Here is a 19,612-nt window from a genome sequence, read left to right as displayed (position 1 = left end):
ACAGGCTGTGTTGGGCCAGGGGTTTTCAGAGAAGAAGAAAGAATAGCAAAGGCCATGAATAGGAGAACTCAGTCTCATGAATCAGACTGCCTGAGTTCAAATCCCGATCCTGCCACATCTGTACAGTGTTGAGTGTTCTTAGGCAAGACGCTTAATCGCTTGAACCTTAGAAGATTCCAAAAGATTCCAAAAGTATCTCACGGGACTACCTACTATTCTATGGGAATGGACCAATCTTACAATAATGGGTATATTTATATGTGCAACCTCGGAGAAAGGGCAGGGGAAATCTCTTTGGTAACCTGGAATTGGAAGAAGGGAGGCAAAGTTCGTCTTGACAAGCAGGGGCTGGAAATTAGCGCCTGACAGGTAGCCGTTGCCTAGGTTACCAGGCAGCTTTTCGTAGGCCCTGCCTGTCACTTCCGCATCGGAGGGCTGGATCATGACGTCATTTCCTGTATGCAAGGGCTCCCGTCCACTCGGATTGGCCCGCCTTCTCTATTTGGACGGATGTCCTGCCCTCTGGCTAGTCTTGGCTGAGGCGGGGCAGCGGGAGCCATGGCGGCTGTGACCGATGTTCAGCGGCTACAGGCCCGTGTGGAGGAGCTGGAGCGCTGGGTGTACGGACCAGGCGGGTCTCGCGGCTCGCGGAAGGTGAGCGATTTTGGGTCCAGTGGTCCCTCTCTGGGGCAAAGCAAGAGTGGGCTATTGGCCTGGTCCTGCAGATGGATGCTGCAGCTCCAGCCCCGTTGCTCGCAACTAGGCTATTGAAATAGCAAGGGTCCGAGACCTCCCAGAGCATATCGGACCCTTGGGATCCATTCCCATGGAGGGAACTGTGGGCTTGAGGTGGGCTCAAAGAGGAGACTCCGTCTTTACCCTCGCGGGATAGTTGGGGAGACTGGACACACGCGAGAAACTGACTAATGAGTAAGAGCTTCCAGTAAGAGCCGAAGTCACAGTGAAAGGGACGTTGTGGAGCCTTGCCTAATTGCTAAGTGAATTGTGCAAAGAGAGGTCCATGGGACCCCAAAAGAGGCAGACCAGAGATGGATAAGGAAGGCTCCAGGGAGTTAGGGATGAGGTCTGAGAGGGCCAGGATTAGGAGGGGAAAGGAGTGAATACTAGGTGTTCAGATATGGACTGATAGTCCTTCCCTCTAGTGGCTGAATTTTGATAGCTCACTTCCCGTCCATCCCGTTTTTAACTATGGAAGGACCTTTCACTGAAGGTGGCTGTATTGGGCATACCCTGGAGTTAAGTGCCTCAGAGGTAATGACGTCCATTCGTACACTGCTTGTGGTATTAGTTGTCACCAGATTGTGTCCCATTTGAGAACTGACTTCTCAAAACATTTTTTCCCTTTGTCATCTATAATGCAAATCCTCCTGATTTTCCTCCTGTCTCTCTGGCTGCTTTTACTCAGTAAGATTGCCAGGAGAAATATCAATAACCTCAGATATGCAGGTGACACCACTCTTATGGCAGAAAGTGAAGAAGAACTAAAGAGCCTCTTGTTGAAAGTGAAAAGAGGAGAGTGGAAAAGTTGACTTAAAGCTCAACATTCAGAAAACTAAGATCATGGCATCCGGTCCCATCACTTCATGGCAAATAGATGGGGAAAGAGTGGAAACAGTGTCTAACTGTATTTTTCTGGGCTCCAAAATCACTGCAGATGGTGATTGCAGTCATGAAATTAAAAGATGCTTGCTCCTTGGAAGGAAAGTTATGACCAACCTAGACAGCATATTAAAAAGCAGAGACATTACTTTGCCAACAAAGGTCCGTCTGGTCAAGGCTATGGTTTTTCCAGTGGTCATGTATGGATGTGAGAGTTGGACTGTGAAGAAAGCTGAGCGCCGAAGAATTGATGCTTTTGAACTGTGGAGTTGGGGAAGGTTCTTGAGAGTCCCTTGGACTGTAAGGAGATCCAGTCTGTCCATCCTAAAGGAGATCAGTCCTGGGTGTTCATTGGAAGGACTGATGTTGAAGCTGAAACTCCAGTACTTTGGCCACCTGATGGGAAGAGCTGACTCATTGGAAAAGACCCTGATGCTGAAAAAGATTGAGGGCAGGAGGAGAAGGGGATGACAGAGGATGAGATGGTTGGATGGCATCACTGACTCAATGGATATGGGTTTCGGTGGACTCTGGGAGTTGGTGATGGACAGGGAGGCCTGGCATGCTGTGGTTCATGGGGTCGCAAAGTGTCGGACACGATTGAGCAACTGAACTGATTTGCCTCCTCATATATTTCATCCTTGAATATCGGCATTCCTTACCCTCTAATCTAAAACCTGTGTGAGATCATTCACTTTCATAGTCTTTCCCTCTATTCAACCCTTTAATACTGGAATTCCTCACCCTCTACCGTTAAAGCCTAGATCAGTTCAGCCAAGAGGAAGGGATCAGTGAATATATAGTATGTGCTAGTGCCCCATAAACCCTAAAGTAGTTCATTATTTCCTCAGTCACATGAAACTCCCCAAGGAGTACATGATTATCTACCCCTTCATACTGAGGATTCCCAGAAGGTGGAGTTGGATCTCTTAATACAAGAGAAGGAGGTGATTGCAGGGACAAGGAAGTTTGGAGTCTGAGGAAATGAAGATTCTTTATCTCTTCCAAGCCTTGAGCCAAGTGGTAAATCTTGGAATTAACTTCCACTCCCCTTATAGGTGGCTGATGGCCTGGTCAAGGTGCAGGTGGCTTTGGGGAACATCGCCAGCAAGAGGGAGAGGGTGAAGGTTCTGTACAAAAAGAGTAAGTGTTTCCATGAGGTGCCTGCTTGCCCTCCTCAAACCTATACCTCCTGGTTCCCTGCCCAGGCTGTTAAGCCCAATAGGTCACTGGAGTTTCCCTTTGGGGAGAGCAGGTGAAGACATTTTCCTGATGAAATGGTGGATTGGGGTAGGCTTTCTACTTTGTGGTTAAACCCCAAGCCCATGGCAGTGTCCTAAGTTATGAGATAAGAGCTCTGCCTGAAAGTCCGCTGGGGAAGGAGAGAGGAGGAGTATGGAATTTCCATAGGCAAGGTTCAGGGGCAGGAAAGAAATCAGGCACTGAGAACCCCAGCCTTGGCTCAGCCAGGCCTTTTTGATTATGTCAGAGCTAGCAACCTGTTCAGTAACTAAAAATCACATAAAGTTCTGGCATGTCTTGGTGGCACAGAGGGGCAAGGTATTACCTTCTACCCTTGAAGATAGATCAGTGAAAATGCTGAGGGCCCCAGGGTATTGGAGGCAACTGTGTTCCCAGCTGTAAAGTCTGACTCTGGCCAGCAGGATGGTTAGATAGCATCACTGACTCAATGGACATGAATCTGAGCAAACTCCTGGAGATAGTGAGGGACAGGGAAGCCTGGCATGCTGCAGTTCATGGGGTCCAAAGAGTCGGACACAACTTAGTGACTGAACAGCAGGAGATCAGAGGGAAGAAACAGGGAAGTGGGGGTAGGGGCCTGGTGGACCCTGTGGGTATCAGTTCCTCACTCAAGGCTCTCCCCAAGGCTGACCCTTCCCCTGATATCCTTCCTTCACAAGACTGATCCCTACTCCCCAACCTTATTCCATTTTCCATCTTGTTACTTTTCTAGTTGAAGACTTGATCAAATACCTGGATCCTGAGTACATTGACCGCATTGCCTTACCTGATGCCTCCAAGCTGCAGTTCATCTTGGCAGGTAGTGCTGGATAGGATGTGCACATGCATCTGGGGGAAGTTGGGCACAGAGGTGGCCTCCCTCTCAGTCCTCTCCTGGATGCAACCCAGGAAGCTGATCTCTGAAATCTGGACTGAGGCTGGAGGTGGACTTGTGGTCCTCTTGTAGGCACTGGGTACAGTACACCCTGGAGACAGCCAGACCAGAGTGCCAGCCGCTGTGGAGGCGACTCCAGTGTTCTGTCTATGGCATGCCTCTAGGATTTTCCTTCAGAACCTTCCTTACTTCTGCTCAGTAGACATAGAGCTTCTAGGAAAGGGTGGGGGCAGAGAGCATTGCCGTGGGAGAGATGAGGATATAAGCATGGTTTCAGCATCTTGCAGGTGGGAAGTGCTGGGATTTCAGAGTTCTAAACAGGAACTGTTGTCTCAGCAATGTTTGCTTATCAGTTAGTTAGCTACTCCATGAGGTATGGTTTGCCATCACCTGTGTTTGTTCATGCATTCAAGTGCTCATCAGGTGTGGTCCAGACTATCCTAGGTGTGAGGTATACAGCGGTGAACCAGAACATCCCTGAACCACTGCTGTGGCTCAGGCACCGTTCAGGAGGTCTTCCCCTGCACCGATTCTTGAGTCCAGCCTCTCCACCCCTCCCTGTGGCACTGTCTCGGTGTTCATCCCCTGGCACTTGAACAGTTTCCTAAGTCTTCTTTTTATTTATTTGTTTTTTTTTTCTTTCTTCTTTTTTTTTTCCCTTTGCTTATTCCTCAGTCCTCTTCTTGACCCTAGTTTCCCACTCCTTGCATGTGGCTCACTATCATCTTCCCCAAACACATTTCCAGCATGCCACGGTGTTTACTTTGGAACCTCAGCATGTGTGTATCTTTCTCTTCCTGCTAGGATAAATTCCTCATTCCTTAGCCTACCATTCAAAGCTCCCTATAGACTGCTGAATCTCCCCTCCCATCTAGCTGTTTCCTGTGCTCTCCTTGCTCCAGTTCAGCCAATTGAATTCTTTTTCCTCTACTGATTGACATGCATTCTTGCCATCAGATGACTGACATAACAGTCCTCCCTTCTTGAATGCCCTTCCCACTCTGCAGTCATTGAAACCCCCTGTGCACAGGGCCATCGCAGTCCTGCTGCGCTTGTCACTGGACTCTCCTCTTAGTGTCCCAGCTCTCCAGGAACTTGTAACTGCCTCTCTGATCCACTGAGCACTACCTGCCTGGTATCTTCCGCAAGTCTCCTCTTTCAGACCTTCCCAGGAGCTCTTGGGTACTTCATGTCTGAAGTACTTTGTCTCCTGTGGCCTAGGAGGGGCTCTCTGAATTTGTGGATAGGAGGCTAGAGGGAGAGGCCTCAGAGTTAAAACTTGGAGAAAAGTTGGATTTGGAGGCACTTAGAGGCTCCTTGGGCTCAAGATAGTTCAGACCAGTGGCATCCAGGAGAGGTGGAGGCAGACTGGGGGAGTGTGCACAGAAAGAAGGGGGCAGTGGGCAGAGTGGCTGCCCCCGGCTCCAGGGCTCAGCCCTCTCCCTGGCCTGGTCCCCAGCTCCTCACCGGGGAGTGGCCGTGCCTGGGCCCGCCTCACTGCTGCTCTCTTGTCTGTTCATGCCACAGAGGAGCAGTTCATTCTCTCGCAGGTTGCACTTCTGGAGCAGGTGGACGCTCTGGTGCCCATGCTGGACAGCACTCACATCAAAGGTACCTTCTGGGGTTGCATCTCCTCTGCTCTACGTGGGGAGGTCGGTGGATGGGCAGGACTTCCCTGGGCTCAGACTGGCTCTGCTCCTTGTCTTTACCCTCACCTGAGGGTGCTGGCCACCTGCACTGGGATTAAAATTGCCAGGGCAGAGAGCTCAGCTTCAGAACTCGGGCAGTTTGGCCCTAAGGACACTCAGGTAAGCCCAGTGGCCTCCCACTCTAGGATTCCTTCTGTTTTCTACCCCACCCCTCAGCATCTGTCCTTTAGGGTGTTGCAGAAGCCAGGTTTGACTGTAAGAGTTCCTGTGGTGGTGGTGGGGGGGTGGTGTGAATGTGTGTGCAGGGGGCGGGGGGTGTGTGTGTGTGTGTGTGAATGTGTGTGAATTCTTCCTGCCGCACCGCCTAGGGCAGTCCCTGGGCCAGGATTTTGACAACCAGACAGTTACTTTAATTGAATCCAGATATCCATCTTGTCTGTCTCTGGAGGTATTTTTCCCAGCTCCCCCTCCATACCCCTGATCAGTTTCCTGCTGAGCATCTGACAGCCTTAAGCTGTGGGCCCAGCATGGTGGCTGAGGCTCTGGGTGTTGGGGGTTCCAGGTGACCAGCTTAGGGACCTTGCATTTGTCCTCAGCCCACCTGCAGGCTCCCTGTTCCCTGGGCCAGGCAGCTCTGGTCCCGCCGAGCTGAGAGCAAAGGAACAGGTCCTATAATAATCAAAGCTTTCTTTACCTGCCATGCTCACAACACTGGGGTGGGTACATGGGGCAACTCTGGGAACCCCAAGGTTTTGTCTTCCAAGGGCCTGTATCTTCCCCTCCCCTTTGGGTCCTAGAGTAGGACTGGGGTGGGCAGGGAGCCCCACCACCATCACCTCCAGCTGCAGTGGTCGATGAAGCTGGCGTTTGTTTAGCTTCTCCACTCAATACTCTAATCCTGCTGAAGACCTAATAGACTATTGAGCAGTCCCGGGGGAAGGCAGCAGCATCATTGGGCAGCGTGCGTTGTGTTTTACAGCCGTTCCTGAGCATGCCGCCCGCCTGCAGCGCTTGGCCCAGATCCACATCCAGCAGCAGGTACGGGAGGGGAGAGGCCAGCTGGGAAAGTAGAGGTGGTGAGGGTCCTTGTCCCCACCCGTGCCTCCTGGGGAAGTAGCCTCAGGAGCTGATGTAAGTTTCAGGGGAAACTTAGGGTTTCTCCTTTGTCTTGCAGGCACCTTCCAGAGGGGAAGGGACTTGCCTAGGGTAAAATCTAGGCCTCCTGCCTCCCAGAATAGGACTATCCTGAGACATCAGAAGATTGATGTTGGGAGGTACCCAAGAATTCCTGGGGGTGATGTGTCCTTGACCATAGGTGGAGGAGCTGTTTTTTTCACTATTGCCAGGCTCTAGTGTGAAGTTCAAAGAGGGTTCAGATATAGGGGACAGGGGAGAAGGAGGCATATACCAGTAGGAATAGGTCTTTAAATGTGTGGTTTGCTCCCTCTTCCATCAGCCTCAGGACTGCAGTTAGGCTACCCATAGCAGAGCCTGAAAGTGCCTCTGTAGAAATTTGCTCCTTTTAGCTCTGAGGTTAAACATGACCTTTTCTGAGGAGCGAGGGCCCCTGATGAGGCAGGCAGTGGGGCGTGTGGGCTCTGTCTAACGCCTTTCTTTGCCCCACCTTGGCCCCACAGGACCAGTGTGTGGAGGTCACCGAGGAGTCCAAGGCTCTCCTGGAGGAATACAACAAGACTGTATCCTTTCCGCTCAGCTGGGTCCCTGAGGAGTGCCGTATGGAGCCTGGCCTTTTACTGCATTCTGAGTTCTGTCTCTCATCCCATCCCAACCAGTCCGTGTGTCCCCCAGCTCCCCCTGCCTTGAGGAAAGGCAGACATCTCTCTTCTCCCTCTCATTCTCATTGTCACCTTGACCTGTGACCAGACAGTGCTTCTCTCCAAGCAGTTTGTGCAGTGGGATGAACTTCTCTGCCAGCTAGAAGCTGCCAAGCAAGTGAAGCCTGTGGAAGAGTGAATGGTGCTTCCCATCCCAGGGTGGGCTGGGGCAGCCAGGCTCCAGGACCTGTGCCAGCCTGCCCTTGTAACAGAGCAGAAGAGAGGTGGCTCTGTATTTATTGGATTCAAGACCTACCTGGTTGCACTCAGGTGGGGCTCTGAGGTCAGAGGTCTGGTCACTTGAGATTTGCTCTTTGCACCTCCTCCCTTCATCAGCGTCCTGTTCCAGTGACAATAAACCTGTAGAGACCACTTCAGTAGTGTGTTAGCTTCCTGGTCTTGGATGGGTATGGTGGTGGGGATGAGGGTGGTGGAGGCCAGAGTTGTCCATCTTCCTAGGAGTTGGACCACCAGCTATACTCATCCTAGTCTAGCTTTCTGGGAGATATAGAGCTCTCAGGATGAATGCTCTCATTTGCTTGATGTGAGTGGAACATTTGGTTTTGTATCCATTTATCCCACATTTACCAAAGTGAAAGTGAAGTTGCTCAGTCATGTCCAACTCTTTGCGACCCCATGGACTGTAGCCTACCAGGCTTCTCCGCCCATGGGATTTTCCAGGCAGGAATGGAGTGGGTTGCCATTTCCTTCTCCAGGAGATCTTCCTGACCCAGGGGTTGAATCCGGGTCTCCCACATTGTAGGCAGACGCTTTACCGTCTGAGCCACCAGGGAAGTCCAGCATTTACCAAGTACACTCTAAATGTCAGATGCCAAACCAGGTAGGGAGGTCACAGGTAGGGTCCAGCTGCCCTGTACAGGATAGCTGGGGAAACAGTCATGGAAAAGGAGGGAGCCATGTGGCACAGGGTTCTCTGGGGGCACAGAAAAAAAAAGAATGTTGCAGGTAGCCCTGGAGAGTGATATGCAGGGTCTTTGAGAACCAAGGGAGCAGCATGTGCAAAGGAGAGGGGAGCCTCTATGTTGCTCTTCTAGTGCTATGAGAAGAGAAGGGGAGCCTAAAAGAGGATGCAGAGGGCTTTTGGGCGGGAGCGGAGCGGGGCGGTGGTGTGGCTGGAAAGGAGGGAGAGTTGGCATATTAAAGGGCAGAGAAACCGATGGCACCTCACTCCACCAGGTGTTTGCTGTCCTCTCGTGGTCTCCGGGACTGCTGCGGCTCCAGGCCCCTTTATGTCGGCCTGCCTGCCACCGTACCGGCGCGGTCTCATCGGCATCTCAAATACAACATGTCTGAAACTCGGGGCCATCCTAGACTCTTCCCTCCATCCGAACAGTCGCCAAACCCACCTCGTAGTGTCTTCCAACTTAATTTACTTTCCCCCATTCCCACTGCTGTTTCTCTGGCTCATTCTTTCAACAATTGCTTTAACAAATATTCGAGCACTTATTATAGGCGTGGCAACTTAAGAAGCACCGTGGACATGGCCCTGGGACGTGCGGCCAGGAGTCACCAGAGGGAGGCCTGAGAGCTGCGCACACGAACAGATTTGACCTGCGCCTTGATGAGAGCCCCCAGTGGTTCGCCAGTGCCCACAGTTCAGTTCAGTTCAGTTCAGTCGCTCAGTCGTATCCGACTCTTCGCGACCCCATGAATCGCAGCATGCCAGGCCTCCCTGTCCATCACCAACTCCCGGAGTTTACTCAAACTCATGCCCATCGAGTCGGTGATGCCATCCAGCCATCTCATCCTCTGTCGTCCCCTTCTCCTCCTGCCCCCAATCCCTCCCAGCATCAGAGTCTTTTCCAATGAGTCAACTCTTCGCATGAGGTGGCCAAAGTATCGGAGTTTCAGCTACAGCATCAGTCCTTCCAATGAACACCCAGGACTGATCTGCTTTAGGATGGACTGGTTGCATCTCCTTGCAGTCCAAGGGACTCTCAAGAGTCTTCTCCAACAGGGTGAAGTTAAAGTTCAGAACTCGGTGATCAAGGCTCTCGCGCCCGCAGCAGCCACATCACCCGGCACCTCTAGCTCCGGTCCAAAGAGAAACCCGCCACTCTGCCTCTGCTACCGCGGTGTGCTCAGCAGGGAACGCCCGCCCTGCATCTTTTAAGGGCCGAATCCTCCGCATCCTTCCAACGCGGACTTCGGACGCGGGACTCCTCGGCTGGCCGCTCCTCTCCCCCGCAGCGCTCTCTCAGCTCGCAAAGCAATGCTCCTTGCCCGGGGCAGAACAGCGAAGACACCCGGCGTGCTGCGGTTCGGCGCGTCCCGGGCCAGCTCACTCCCAGGCATCCGGCACCTCTCAGTTTGCGAACCCGGCCCCTCAGGCCCCGCCCCGTCCGGCGTGCGCGGCCCCGCGACCTCGGCGCGCTCTCGGCCCGCGCCATCTTGGCTTCAGATCGAGCGTAGGGAGTGCGCGGCCGCGGCGGTGAGAGCCGGAGCCCTGCGGGGCGGGGGCGCCTGGAGGTGCGAGGAGGAGAGGGGAGGCCGGGTGCTGGGCCTCTGCGGTGGTCCGTGGCGGTGGGGACGGCGGAGCCTGGCCTCTCGCGGCCCCGACACCGGGGCTGGCCCGAACCTCTGCTTCCCAGTGTCTGAGGGACCCTAGGTTGGGGGGATCGACCCTGAAATCTCTGCATGAAAGAGGGGTGCCCGGCCCTGTCCTCGGGGTCCAGGAGTTGGGAAGGGGATCGTTTCTGTCTTTGAGGAGCTTTTGGATGAGGGCTTTTGGCTCCGTTTGGGGGAGCATGGGGTGTGGGGGGGAGGGCTTGGCCCTGACCTCTGGTAGCACGAAATGAGGCGCCTGCGCTCTGTCACCCCGTGGGGAGCCCAGGGTGAGGAGCACTCAGCCTCGTGCTCGGGAAGTCTCGGGTGAGGGCCCGGACCCAGTCCCCGGGACCCCCAGATGAGGAAGGTTCATTCCCAGTGCGAGGGAGCTGGAGATGGAGGGGCTTGGCCGGTGTTCAGTGTCGGTGGAGGGTCATGGCCCTGTCCAGAGGACTGGGGTACATCCCCCCCTAGGGGGAGGCAGGCATGACCCCTTGTCCTGGGGATGAGGGGTTTAAGGTCCCATTTCTGGAAGATCTGGGCGGAGCAGCGCCCTAGGGAGGCAAGGTGGGGGTGGCCTGATAAACAGCGCCCACCATCCTCCGACTTCCTGCAGCAGGGCAGCGAGGCGGACGCGACAGCAGGCTGGATGGAGCACTACCGGAAAGCTGGCTCTGTGGAACTCCCCGCACCTTGCCCGATGCCCCAGCTGCCTCCTGATACCCTGGAGATGCGGGTCCGAGCTGGCAGCAAGATCCGCAACCTCCTGGGCCTGGCGCTGGAGCGCCTGGAGGGCGGCAGCGCTCGCCACGTCGTGTTCTCAGGCTCTGGCCGCGCTGCAGGCAAGGCTGTCAGCTGTGCTGAGATTGTCAAACGGCGGGTACCAGGCTTGTACCAGCTTACCAAGCTGCGCTTCCTACAAACCGAGGACAGCTGGGTGCCTACCTCACCTGACACAGGCCTGGATCCCCTCACGGTCCGCAGCCATGTGCCTGCAGTGTGGGTGCTGCTGAGCCGAGACCCCCTGGACCCCAATGAGTATGGCTACCAGCCCCCCGGGGCACCCCCTGACCTCGGGCCCACACCTGCCTCCAGCTGTGGCCATCAGCGTAGAAGAAGGGCTCACGATACCCGGTTCTGACAACCTGTGGGCAAGCTGTTGTCTAGACTGAGTGTCTAGGATGGCTGTACCTGTGAGAAACCTCTAACTGCTCAAGGTCTCCAACAAAACTTGAGTTTACGGAAGTGGGCCTCCCTGTCCTGCTTCCCCCTTCCCGCTGGCTCCTAGAAAGGGACTTTTGTGAAGAGTGACAGGCGTGGAAAAAGTAACATCCCAAGTCAGTGTGTAGGTCAACTTGCCACAGCATAAATAAAATACAATATTATGTAGAGAAAGAGGAAGGGTTACTTGCCTTCTACATACAGTGCCTCTCATCTGTTTTCTGACAGAGATCCAAGGAGTGAGTGAGGAAATAAAGGCTCTGTCTGTTTGTCTGATGAACCTCTGCTTGGCCTGCTGTGTGGAAGTGGGATTAAGGGAGTGGGAGTCCCTGCCCTTGACCCCCAGGAGCTCCCAGTCTGGAGACAGGAAAAGTAGGTTCAGATGGGTACTGGGAGGATTTGAACTGAAGAAGAAGCCTCAAGCAGTAACCTGACTGTCTAGATCCCTGGGTGGCTGTATGCTTCCTGTTTGGGGCTGGTTGAAGGACTCTGCATCTTTCTCCTCTTGCAGCATAGAGACATACCTCATTTTGTTGCAGGTCGCAGATACTACATTTCTTACATAAGAAGTGAAGTTTTGTGGCAACCCTGCATTGAACAAGTCTGGCAGCGCCATTTTTCTAACAGTGTTCACTTCATGTCTCTGTCACATTTTGGTAATTCTCAAAATATCTCAAACTTTTAATTATTATATTTGTTATAGTGATCTATGATGTTACTACAGTAACTCAGTGAAAGCTCAAATGATGGTTAACATTTTTTAGCAATAAAATATTTTAAAATTAAGGTATGTATGTAGATTTTTTTAGACATAATTCTGTCACATTCATAATAGACTATAGTATAGGTAAACATAACTTTTAAACACTGGGAAACCAGTAAACTTCTGTGACTCGCACTATAGAGATCTTCCTTTTATTGAGGTAGTCTGGAACTGAACCCAAAATGTCTCTGAGGTATGCCTGTATACATTATAGTGGTTGAGATCATGGCTTTGGTCACCAGACTGCCTGGATTTGAATCCTGGTTCTGCCACTTACTAGGAAGTTACTGCTCTGTGCTTTAGTGTTCTCATTCACAGAACAAGATGTAGGGCTTGCTTCATAGGATTGTTATGAGGATTAAATGTAGAACTACACATGATTCTTAGATACCACCTGGGCCTGTATACCCACAGCTCTCCATATCTGTGGATGGAGAACTCGTGGATACAAAGGGCTGACTGTACTCCACCTTTTTATTTAAGGGACTTGAGTGTTTTGGTAAAAAGAAATCCACGGGGGGCTCCTAGAACCAGTTCCCTGAGGATACCGAGGGATGACTGTAAATGTTCATTGCCCTCATTATTAATGAGTCAGCTTACAAACATGCTTTTTCCTTAAAAACATAACCTCAATTCCACATTCCCCCTTCAGTTCTCACCCTTTTTATCCCTAGCAGTTCCTCTTCTGCCTCACCTTGGCTGTAGACTCAGGGTCACCATGGACAGGTCAGGAGCATAAGGAGCGGTGAAGATTGCAGTGGTGGCCAGTAGGCTACAGGAACCAGAGCAGGACTGTGGGCAGTAGTGGACTCAGTGAAGAGTTGAGCAAATGGGATTTTCCACTGGATTTTATGTTCTCCATTGTGTCCACAGCTTGGGTGTCCAATCACTAGGCAAGCGCAAAGTGTGGACTCAATGCGACCATGTAGCAGGGTGGGGGCAGCAGTTGGAGGGTGTTGAAGTGATGTCTGACTGAGTCCAGGCAGGTGGGGTTGAGATATTGGGAGAGATGGAGTTAGGGGACTGGAGGCCTCAATAAGGCCTTAGAGCAGGCATGAGGGGACCACAGGACCAGCAGGCTGTGGTCAAAACTTGGAACACTGCATCTCTCTTTCTAGGGTAAGTTGCCTAGAGTGGAGGGGTGAGAGATGAAGATTCAGGGCATACTAGGAAAGACAGAAAAACCCTCTGCAGCTTCCCAGCTGGGCCTCTCAACTGCAGAAGGTCATGAAGCATCTGATACCATCCTAACGGCTGTGGTCCTGACTCAGTGTCGCTACCAGCAACTGCCTGACTTACTCTGTGTCTAATTCATGTTTTTTGCTCCCGCTCAGCTTCTGCATATTGGCATTTCTCTGAACATCTCTACTCCTGTGTCCTTCACCATCAATAGCTCCCTGTGTATCATTGGTCCCCAGAGATTTGGGACCAGGCTTCTTGCAGACTATTGATCTTTGGCTCAGCATCTCATCTTGATCCAGTGTGTGGCGGCCAGGGTGGAAAGAGCATGTGAACCAAGCGTGGTGACTATGTTGAGGGAGTGATTCAGTAAGGCAGCATCATAGGCTCTGGGATTTGCAGGATGGACTCCCCACTGGGCAGTTCCTCATTAAGGCACCACCTGGGGTCTTGATGATGGCAGGGGGATGTGGAGGGAAACTGAGCTGCAGTCAAATCCCTTGAGAAGAACAGGATCTGCCACTACTCAGAATCAGGAGATAGGACACAGGCTGAGGGAGCAACGGCTAGTGAACCTGGGGCCTTTTCCCTTCTTGGCCACTTCGGGGACCCAAGTGAGTCCTACTGGAGGAATGGCAGGGAGGGAGCCAGAGTGAGGCCTTTAGAATCAGCAAGCCTGACCAAGCTTAGGAGGGAGGGAGCATAAGTGCTACGTACATTTGCCAATTCAATTTCTTCTCACTTTCACCTTAATTCACTGTAATAGAACTTCTTCCTCCATAATCTCTTAGCACAAAAGGTAGGGAAGTGGAGATAGCTTTTTCAACAAACTATTGTGATGGGAGGCGAGAGATGATTTGGGGATACAGAGAGTTTTATTTGTTTATTTTTAATAAATTAGCATAGACTAGTTTGTAGGCTGATGGGGGAAGCCAGTAGGGAAAGGAATGGAGATGCAGGAGATGGTGGCTAACTCAGAATGAGACACCTGGGGGCGATGAAAGGGAATGGGTCTTCAAGTGGGGAGGTACGGGCCTCCCAAGGGGCAGAGGAGAGATGTCTGCCTGTAGCAGGAGGGACAGAGTTGAGGGTGGCTATGCAGGCATGTGGGTATAGAGGTAAAGGTGAGACACGAGGAAATTCAGAGTTCAGAGGCTTCTAATCTCAAAGCAGGAGTCCAGCTCTGCTGCTGAGTGTGGACCTAGGAGGCTGGTGGAGAGTTGCTTCAACTGGGGAAGACAGCTAGATGAGGTTGGTGACCATGACCTTGTAATATCATCAGTCAGGGTGCACTCCAGCAGCACCCACAGGTCAAGTGAAGACTCAGGAAGCAGGAATATTGAGACTGGCAAGAGAGTGTATGTGAAGAAGGTCCAAGGAATCCAATCTAGGTTGGGAAAGAAGTGAAGATAGAAAGGGGCAGGGGTCAGTGGCCTAGAAGTCCTTATAAAAATGGGGTGGAGTGAGGTGGAGTATGCCAGAGAAGTGGGACAGTATCATATGCTTCCCTGGTGGCTCAGAGGATAAAGCGTCTGCCTGCAGTGCGGAAGACCCAGGTTCAATCCCTGGGTTAGGAAGATCCCCTGGAGAAGGAAATGGCAACCCACTCCAGCATTCTTGCCTGGAGAATCCCATGGATGGAGGAGCCTGGTAGGCTACAGACCACGGGGTCGCAAAGAGTTGGACACGACTGAGCAACTTCACTTTCAGTTTCATCATAGTGGTACCAGTTTCTAGGGCACCCATAACAAAGGACCACCAACTGGGTGGCTTAGAACAACAAAACTGTTCTGTCTCACAGTTTTGGAGACTAGATGCCCCAAATCAAAATGTCAGAGCCATTTCCTTCCAAAACCTGCCTGAAAATCCTTCCTTAATGCTTCCTAGCATCCGGCGTGCCGACAGTCTTTGGTCTTGGCTTTCGGCTGCTTTACTCCAGTTATCCGTCTTCACATTGTCTTCCCTTTGTGTCTGTTTCTGTCTCCACATTTCTCCTTTTTATAAGGACGCCAGTCATATTTGACTAGGGCCCATCCCAATGGCCTCATTTTAACTTGCCTCTGTAAAGATCCTATTTTCAAATAAGGTCACATTGTGAGGTACTAAGGGTTAGGACTCCAACATATTTATGGAAGGATGCAATTCAACACTTCATAGTAGCCAAAGGATGAAATGAGATCAGTGAGTTTGAGAGTTTTAAGATCTAGCAGGACTTGATAGTGGGCATGAGGGTAGATACCTGGTGGTCTAGAGGGAAAGTCACTGAAGATGAGGTTGAATTTAAGAGGCTGGGGAGGGCGATCATGGGTATGTTGAGGAAGCGGGAGCACCCAGGATAGAATGTGTTGAGCATTTTCACTACCTGCCTTAGAGGTGGCGTGCACAGTGAGTGCCCTTGAAGTGGGGACTTCAGAACAATATGACCGAAGGAGCTATATACCTCCCACATGCAAGCAGGCGCCAAGTCCTGGCAATTTTGCTTCCCAGGTCTCTCCATTCCCACAGACTCTGGTGATTTGTGCCCATCGTTGTCTTGCAACAGTCTCCTTGCTAGTCTCCCTGCTTCACTCCCCTCTGAGCTCTCCAACAGGAACTGGCTGTTCCCTTTGTTTGGAATGCCCTGCCAGATACCTGCATGGCTATCTCCCTGCCTCCTTTAAGGCTTTGCTTAAATGTCACCTCAATGAGGCCTGTTTTGACCACTCCATTTAAAACTGCAGTCGAGCACCTCTGCTCTCCCTTACTCTGCCCTTTATCTTCTTACTTCCATGGCGCAGTCCGTCTTTGACTCAGTCCCCTTGGACCCTGGGCCCTGGCCACACTAACTCCTCACTCTTCCCACTTGTCATGAGATTGTTCTGCTTCTGAGCCTTTGGTGTTCCCATTCTTTCTGCTTAGAGCTCATCAAGATTTTTCAAAGGACACCAGTGGCACTCCCTGTTCAGAGCCTAGCTCCTCACTCTCCACCCTTTGCCTGGAGCTCCAGGATCAGTGCCCGTTTGACAGGACATAACCACTCCCAAGTAATGTCTGGCTGCACTTTTGAGTTTGTCCATAAGATGGCATCATTTGCGAAGGAATAGCCCATTCCTTCCCCTTGCAAGGTCTGTGCAGTTAGGACATAGAGAGAGGGTAGTCAAGGCTTGAAACTTGGCCTTCCATAGGCTTAGTGACCTCTCAGGGCTTCCCAGGGGGCACTAGTGGTGAAGAATCCGCTTGCCGATGCAGAAGACATAAGAAATTGGGTTTGATCCCTGGATCAGGAAGATCTCCTGGAGGAGGGCATGGCAACTCACTCCAGCATTCTTGCCTGGAGAATCCCCATGGACATCCCCAGAGGAGTCTGGCGGGCTACAGTCCATAGGGTCACGAAGAGTCAGACACGACTGAAGTGACTTAGTGACTTCTCAGTTATTCAACAAATAGCTAATTATCACCCATAATGTGACAGATATTGTCACTGGGCTTGGAAGCTCCAGCCCCATGAGGGCTATAAGTCATATATATCAGTGATTTCATTATTGGTGTGATAAGTATAGAAATTAGGCAAGTTCATTAGACTTCAGGAGTTCAGAGTCCCTCATCCAGTCTTTAGGAACAGGCAAAGCTCCAAAGAGAAGGAGGTAGTGTCCATGTAGGATCTTGAATAAGAGTTATGACTATCCTGAGAATCCAGTGGTTAAGACTCCATGCTTCCAGTGCACGGGATGCAGGTTCAATCCCTGGTTGGGGAACTGAGATCCTGTATGGCATGTGGCATGGCCCCCCCAAAAAGCTGGAAGAAAAGTGGAAAGGACATTCTGTGTAAAGGGCAGGAATGAGTTAAGGCATAGAAGTGAGAAGAGCATAGAAATGATCCCTGGACTGTAAAGTTCAAAGCAGGGAGTATGAGGAATGAGGCTCAGAGGTGGGTGGGAGCCAGACTGGAAAGGCCCGAGTGTCTGGCCGAGGAGCTTGCATGCTTTCTTGAGAGTGATGGCGAGTCTCTGAAGGTGAAGAGGGAGGAGTGGGGAGGATATTAGATTGCTGTTTCAGAGAGAACTCTGGCTGCCGCAGGGTGGAAAGTCTCCTGGGGGCACAGGGCAGGGTGAGCAGTGAGGAGGCTGCTGCAGGGATCCAGGGGAGACGGTGAAGCCAAAATTATGGCTGGAGAAGGCCCTGGAGAAGCCCTGCCCATGTGGAAAGAGCTTTCAAGGCTTGGCACTTTGAAAGGGTTCTTGTCCCTAGGCAGTCTCTCCCCCACCATTGGAGCCACCTCAGTCCTGTTCTGGAGACTCCTTCGGGCTCTGTTCTAGCTCCTCGGGTTATTCCTGCCAGAAGCCCAGGTCTCTGTCGGTTTCCACGTGGAGACCACAATGTCCTCGGTCCCTCTTTGTTGGTGTATCTGCGGCCTTCAGCTCTGCTGAGACCTCAGCCTCTTGAAGGTGATCCCTTCGTGCACTCTCTTCTCTGACTCCAGATGGGAGTGTGACTGAGGGGTCTCCTCCACCAGGGAACCAGGGTGAGCACGGCTCCCTTGCTGTCAGGCCCCCGCCACCAGAGTTCATGTGCGCACACGCAAGTGAGTGTGTGCATAAGCGCCTGCATGCATGTGTACTGTCGGCAGGACTGATGCTGAGAAAAGGACATCAGCGTCCCTGGAAAGCAGAGGGGCCTCACCTGAGGAAAGGTCCGGAGGTAGGGAAGTACAGGGGGAGTGTTTGGGGAACAGGGCGAGAGGGGATGTTGTTACCAGGGCCTGAAAGGGACAAGTCAGGGCCTGCAAGGTTGAGCCTGGAGCCATGACTGGGTACTGCAAGCCAGGGGGCACCCCAGCCAGGTTTTGAGCAGGGACTGGGAGAGTCACCTTCATTCACGGTCTCATGAATATGCACGAAACCTGTTGAATTATGCAGATAGAAAGGATGTAGATGTATATGCAAATTCAGCGCTGCCCTCCCTGTTGCTATGGAAACCAAAGAATAGCAAGGGGGTGGGGGGTCCAAACCCTGGAGAGATCAGACTGGAGAGACTGGAGACCATGAGACTCTCCTCTGTCACCTGCTTTCCCCATGCCTGCTGTTGACCTCACTCTCTGCCTCATTCTGTCTTTGTCCCCCCTTTGCCTTGCCCTCTCTCCATCGCTCTGCCTCTCTGGATCTTTCTATCCCTGTCCCCATCATCTTCATCTCTGCTTCTCCCTCCCGTTTTTCTTTTCCATCTCCTAGTCTCTGAGTGTCTGTCTGTGTCTGTGTATTGACGCTGTGTCACGGTTCCTCTGAGACTCGAGGCCAGTTCTCTTTGACTCTGTGTCTTTAATTCCCTAGCTCTCCCTCCTTCTGCATCTCCCTATCTCTGTGTCTCTGACTCACGTCTTATTTCTCCGCATCTCTATTTTTGTGTCTGACTCTGATTGTGTCTATTTCTTGGTCTCTCTCCCAAGGTTCTCTCTTTCTTCTCTTGTGCTCTGTCCCTCGGAACCCCTTATCCCACTGCTTGTCTCCATCTGATGGGAAAGACAGGAAACTGCACATCTGTCCTTGCCTGACGGGATGCTCCAGCCCTGGCCCAGCTGCCAACATGTTCAAGGATTCCTCGGCTCTCTCCCCACATAAGCGCCTGGCTTTGGTCTGGCCCCTGTCACAGTGTTGGCACAGGATCCCCGTGACAGACCCAGGCTGGCTGCCAGGACATCAGGGCTCCCAGCCTCTGCCTGCTGTGTGACCCTGCCTGCTGCGTCTCCCTCTCTGGATCTGTAGCTCCAGCTCTCTCTCTGCAAAGCTGGCGGGCACCTTGAGACAATGATGCACTGGGAATAGGGAATTGACCTCAACCCTGGCCCTCTGCCCAAGGGTTGACGTGAGGGGCCTGGCGGGGACCCAGGTATGGGGGCATCTGGGGCTAGTTGAGACCAATCCTGGCCCCCAGAGAAGATTCCTTGCTAAGCCACAGAATCAAACAGTAGCCTTTCCACAGCCTACCCATGGTTCTGCCTGCTGCAGCCTCAGTCATCCAATTCCCTGTTTGGGGTCCTTTGTATCCCTCTTCTCTATTTGGTTTATGTTCCTAAAGCAGCTATTTCACACATACCTTCTGCCTTCACAGGTCCACAGTGATACAAAAGTGACATCTAGACTTTTTGTCTCCCCCAACCCTCCCAAGAAGGAACTCTTTGGTCCAAGTGAAGAACCTAGACTCTTCAACCCCCATAGTTTCCCATCCTTGGTAGCCTCAGTTTGGGGGTGCAGATGTCATGGATCGAGGTTGAGACAGAGAACTGCCTCTATACAGGATTCAGGATGGGGTATGGGAAGCTCAAAACAGGACTTGGGGGTGAGGGTGGGTGAGAGTGTTTTGAGGGCAGGTAGACCACCCCATGGAGAAGGAAGTGGCAACCCACTCCAGTATTCTTGCCTGAGAAATCTCATGGACAGAGGAGCCTGGCGGGCTACAGTCCAGGGGATTGCAGAGTTAGACACGACTTAGAGACTAATCACGCACAAACCACCTCCATGTTGAAGCGGAGGGCTTCCCCTTTCGGTCCTGGGCGCTGGGGAGGTTGCCTTACCTCCACGCAGGCTCTCAATATGGGGGATCTGGCTTGAGCCCAGGTGTGGGGGCGGCCAGCTCAGTCAGGGCAAGTCCCCTCTCCTCCAAGAGG

General features: G+C 52.2%; 2 protein-coding genes across 6 annotated transcripts; both read left to right on the top strand.

Annotated features, from left to right (window-relative positions):
• The first annotated feature begins 513 nt into the window (after positions 1–513).
• Positions 514–7,613, top strand: DCTN3 (dynactin subunit 3). Of its 2 annotated transcripts, none has more exons than XM_065947426.1 (7): positions 514–654; positions 2,679–2,763; positions 3,596–3,682; positions 5,285–5,368; positions 6,386–6,444; positions 7,044–7,103; positions 7,295–7,613. In XM_065947426.1, the coding sequence occupies exons 1-7, from the start codon at positions 559–561 to the stop codon at positions 7,343–7,345; spliced, it is 522 nt and encodes a 173-aa protein (XP_065803498.1). In that variant the 5' UTR covers positions 514–558; the 3' UTR covers positions 7,346–7,613. The 2 variants fall into 2 exon arrangements, with proteins under 2 accessions (XP_065803498.1, XP_065803497.1); XM_065947425.1 differs by having other exon boundaries at positions 7,291–7,613.
• Positions 7,614–9,607: 1,994 nt separating this feature from the next.
• Positions 9,608–11,816, top strand: RPP25L (ribonuclease P/MRP subunit p25 like). Of its 4 annotated transcripts, none has more exons than XM_065946702.1 (2): positions 9,608–9,731; positions 10,429–11,816. In XM_065946702.1, the coding sequence occupies exon 2, from the start codon at positions 10,459–10,461 to the stop codon at positions 10,948–10,950; it is 492 nt and encodes a 163-aa protein (XP_065802774.1). In that variant the 5' UTR covers positions 9,608–9,731; positions 10,429–10,458; the 3' UTR covers positions 10,951–11,816. The 4 variants fall into 4 exon arrangements, with proteins under 4 accessions (XP_065802774.1, XP_065802773.1, XP_065802772.1 ...); XM_065946701.1 differs by having other exon boundaries at positions 9,618–9,731; positions 10,426–11,816; XM_065946700.1 differs by having other exon boundaries at positions 9,626–9,693.
• The last annotated feature ends 7,796 nt before the right edge of the window (positions 11,817–19,612 follow it).

This window comes from Muntiacus reevesi, chromosome 10 (assembly GCF_963930625.1).
Source record: "Muntiacus reevesi chromosome 10, mMunRee1.1, whole genome shotgun sequence".
NCBI lineage: Eukaryota > Metazoa > Chordata > Mammalia > Artiodactyla > Cervidae > Muntiacus > Muntiacus reevesi.
Note: the sequence above shows the minus strand (reverse complement) of the source record. Positions and strands in the feature narration are given on the sequence as shown.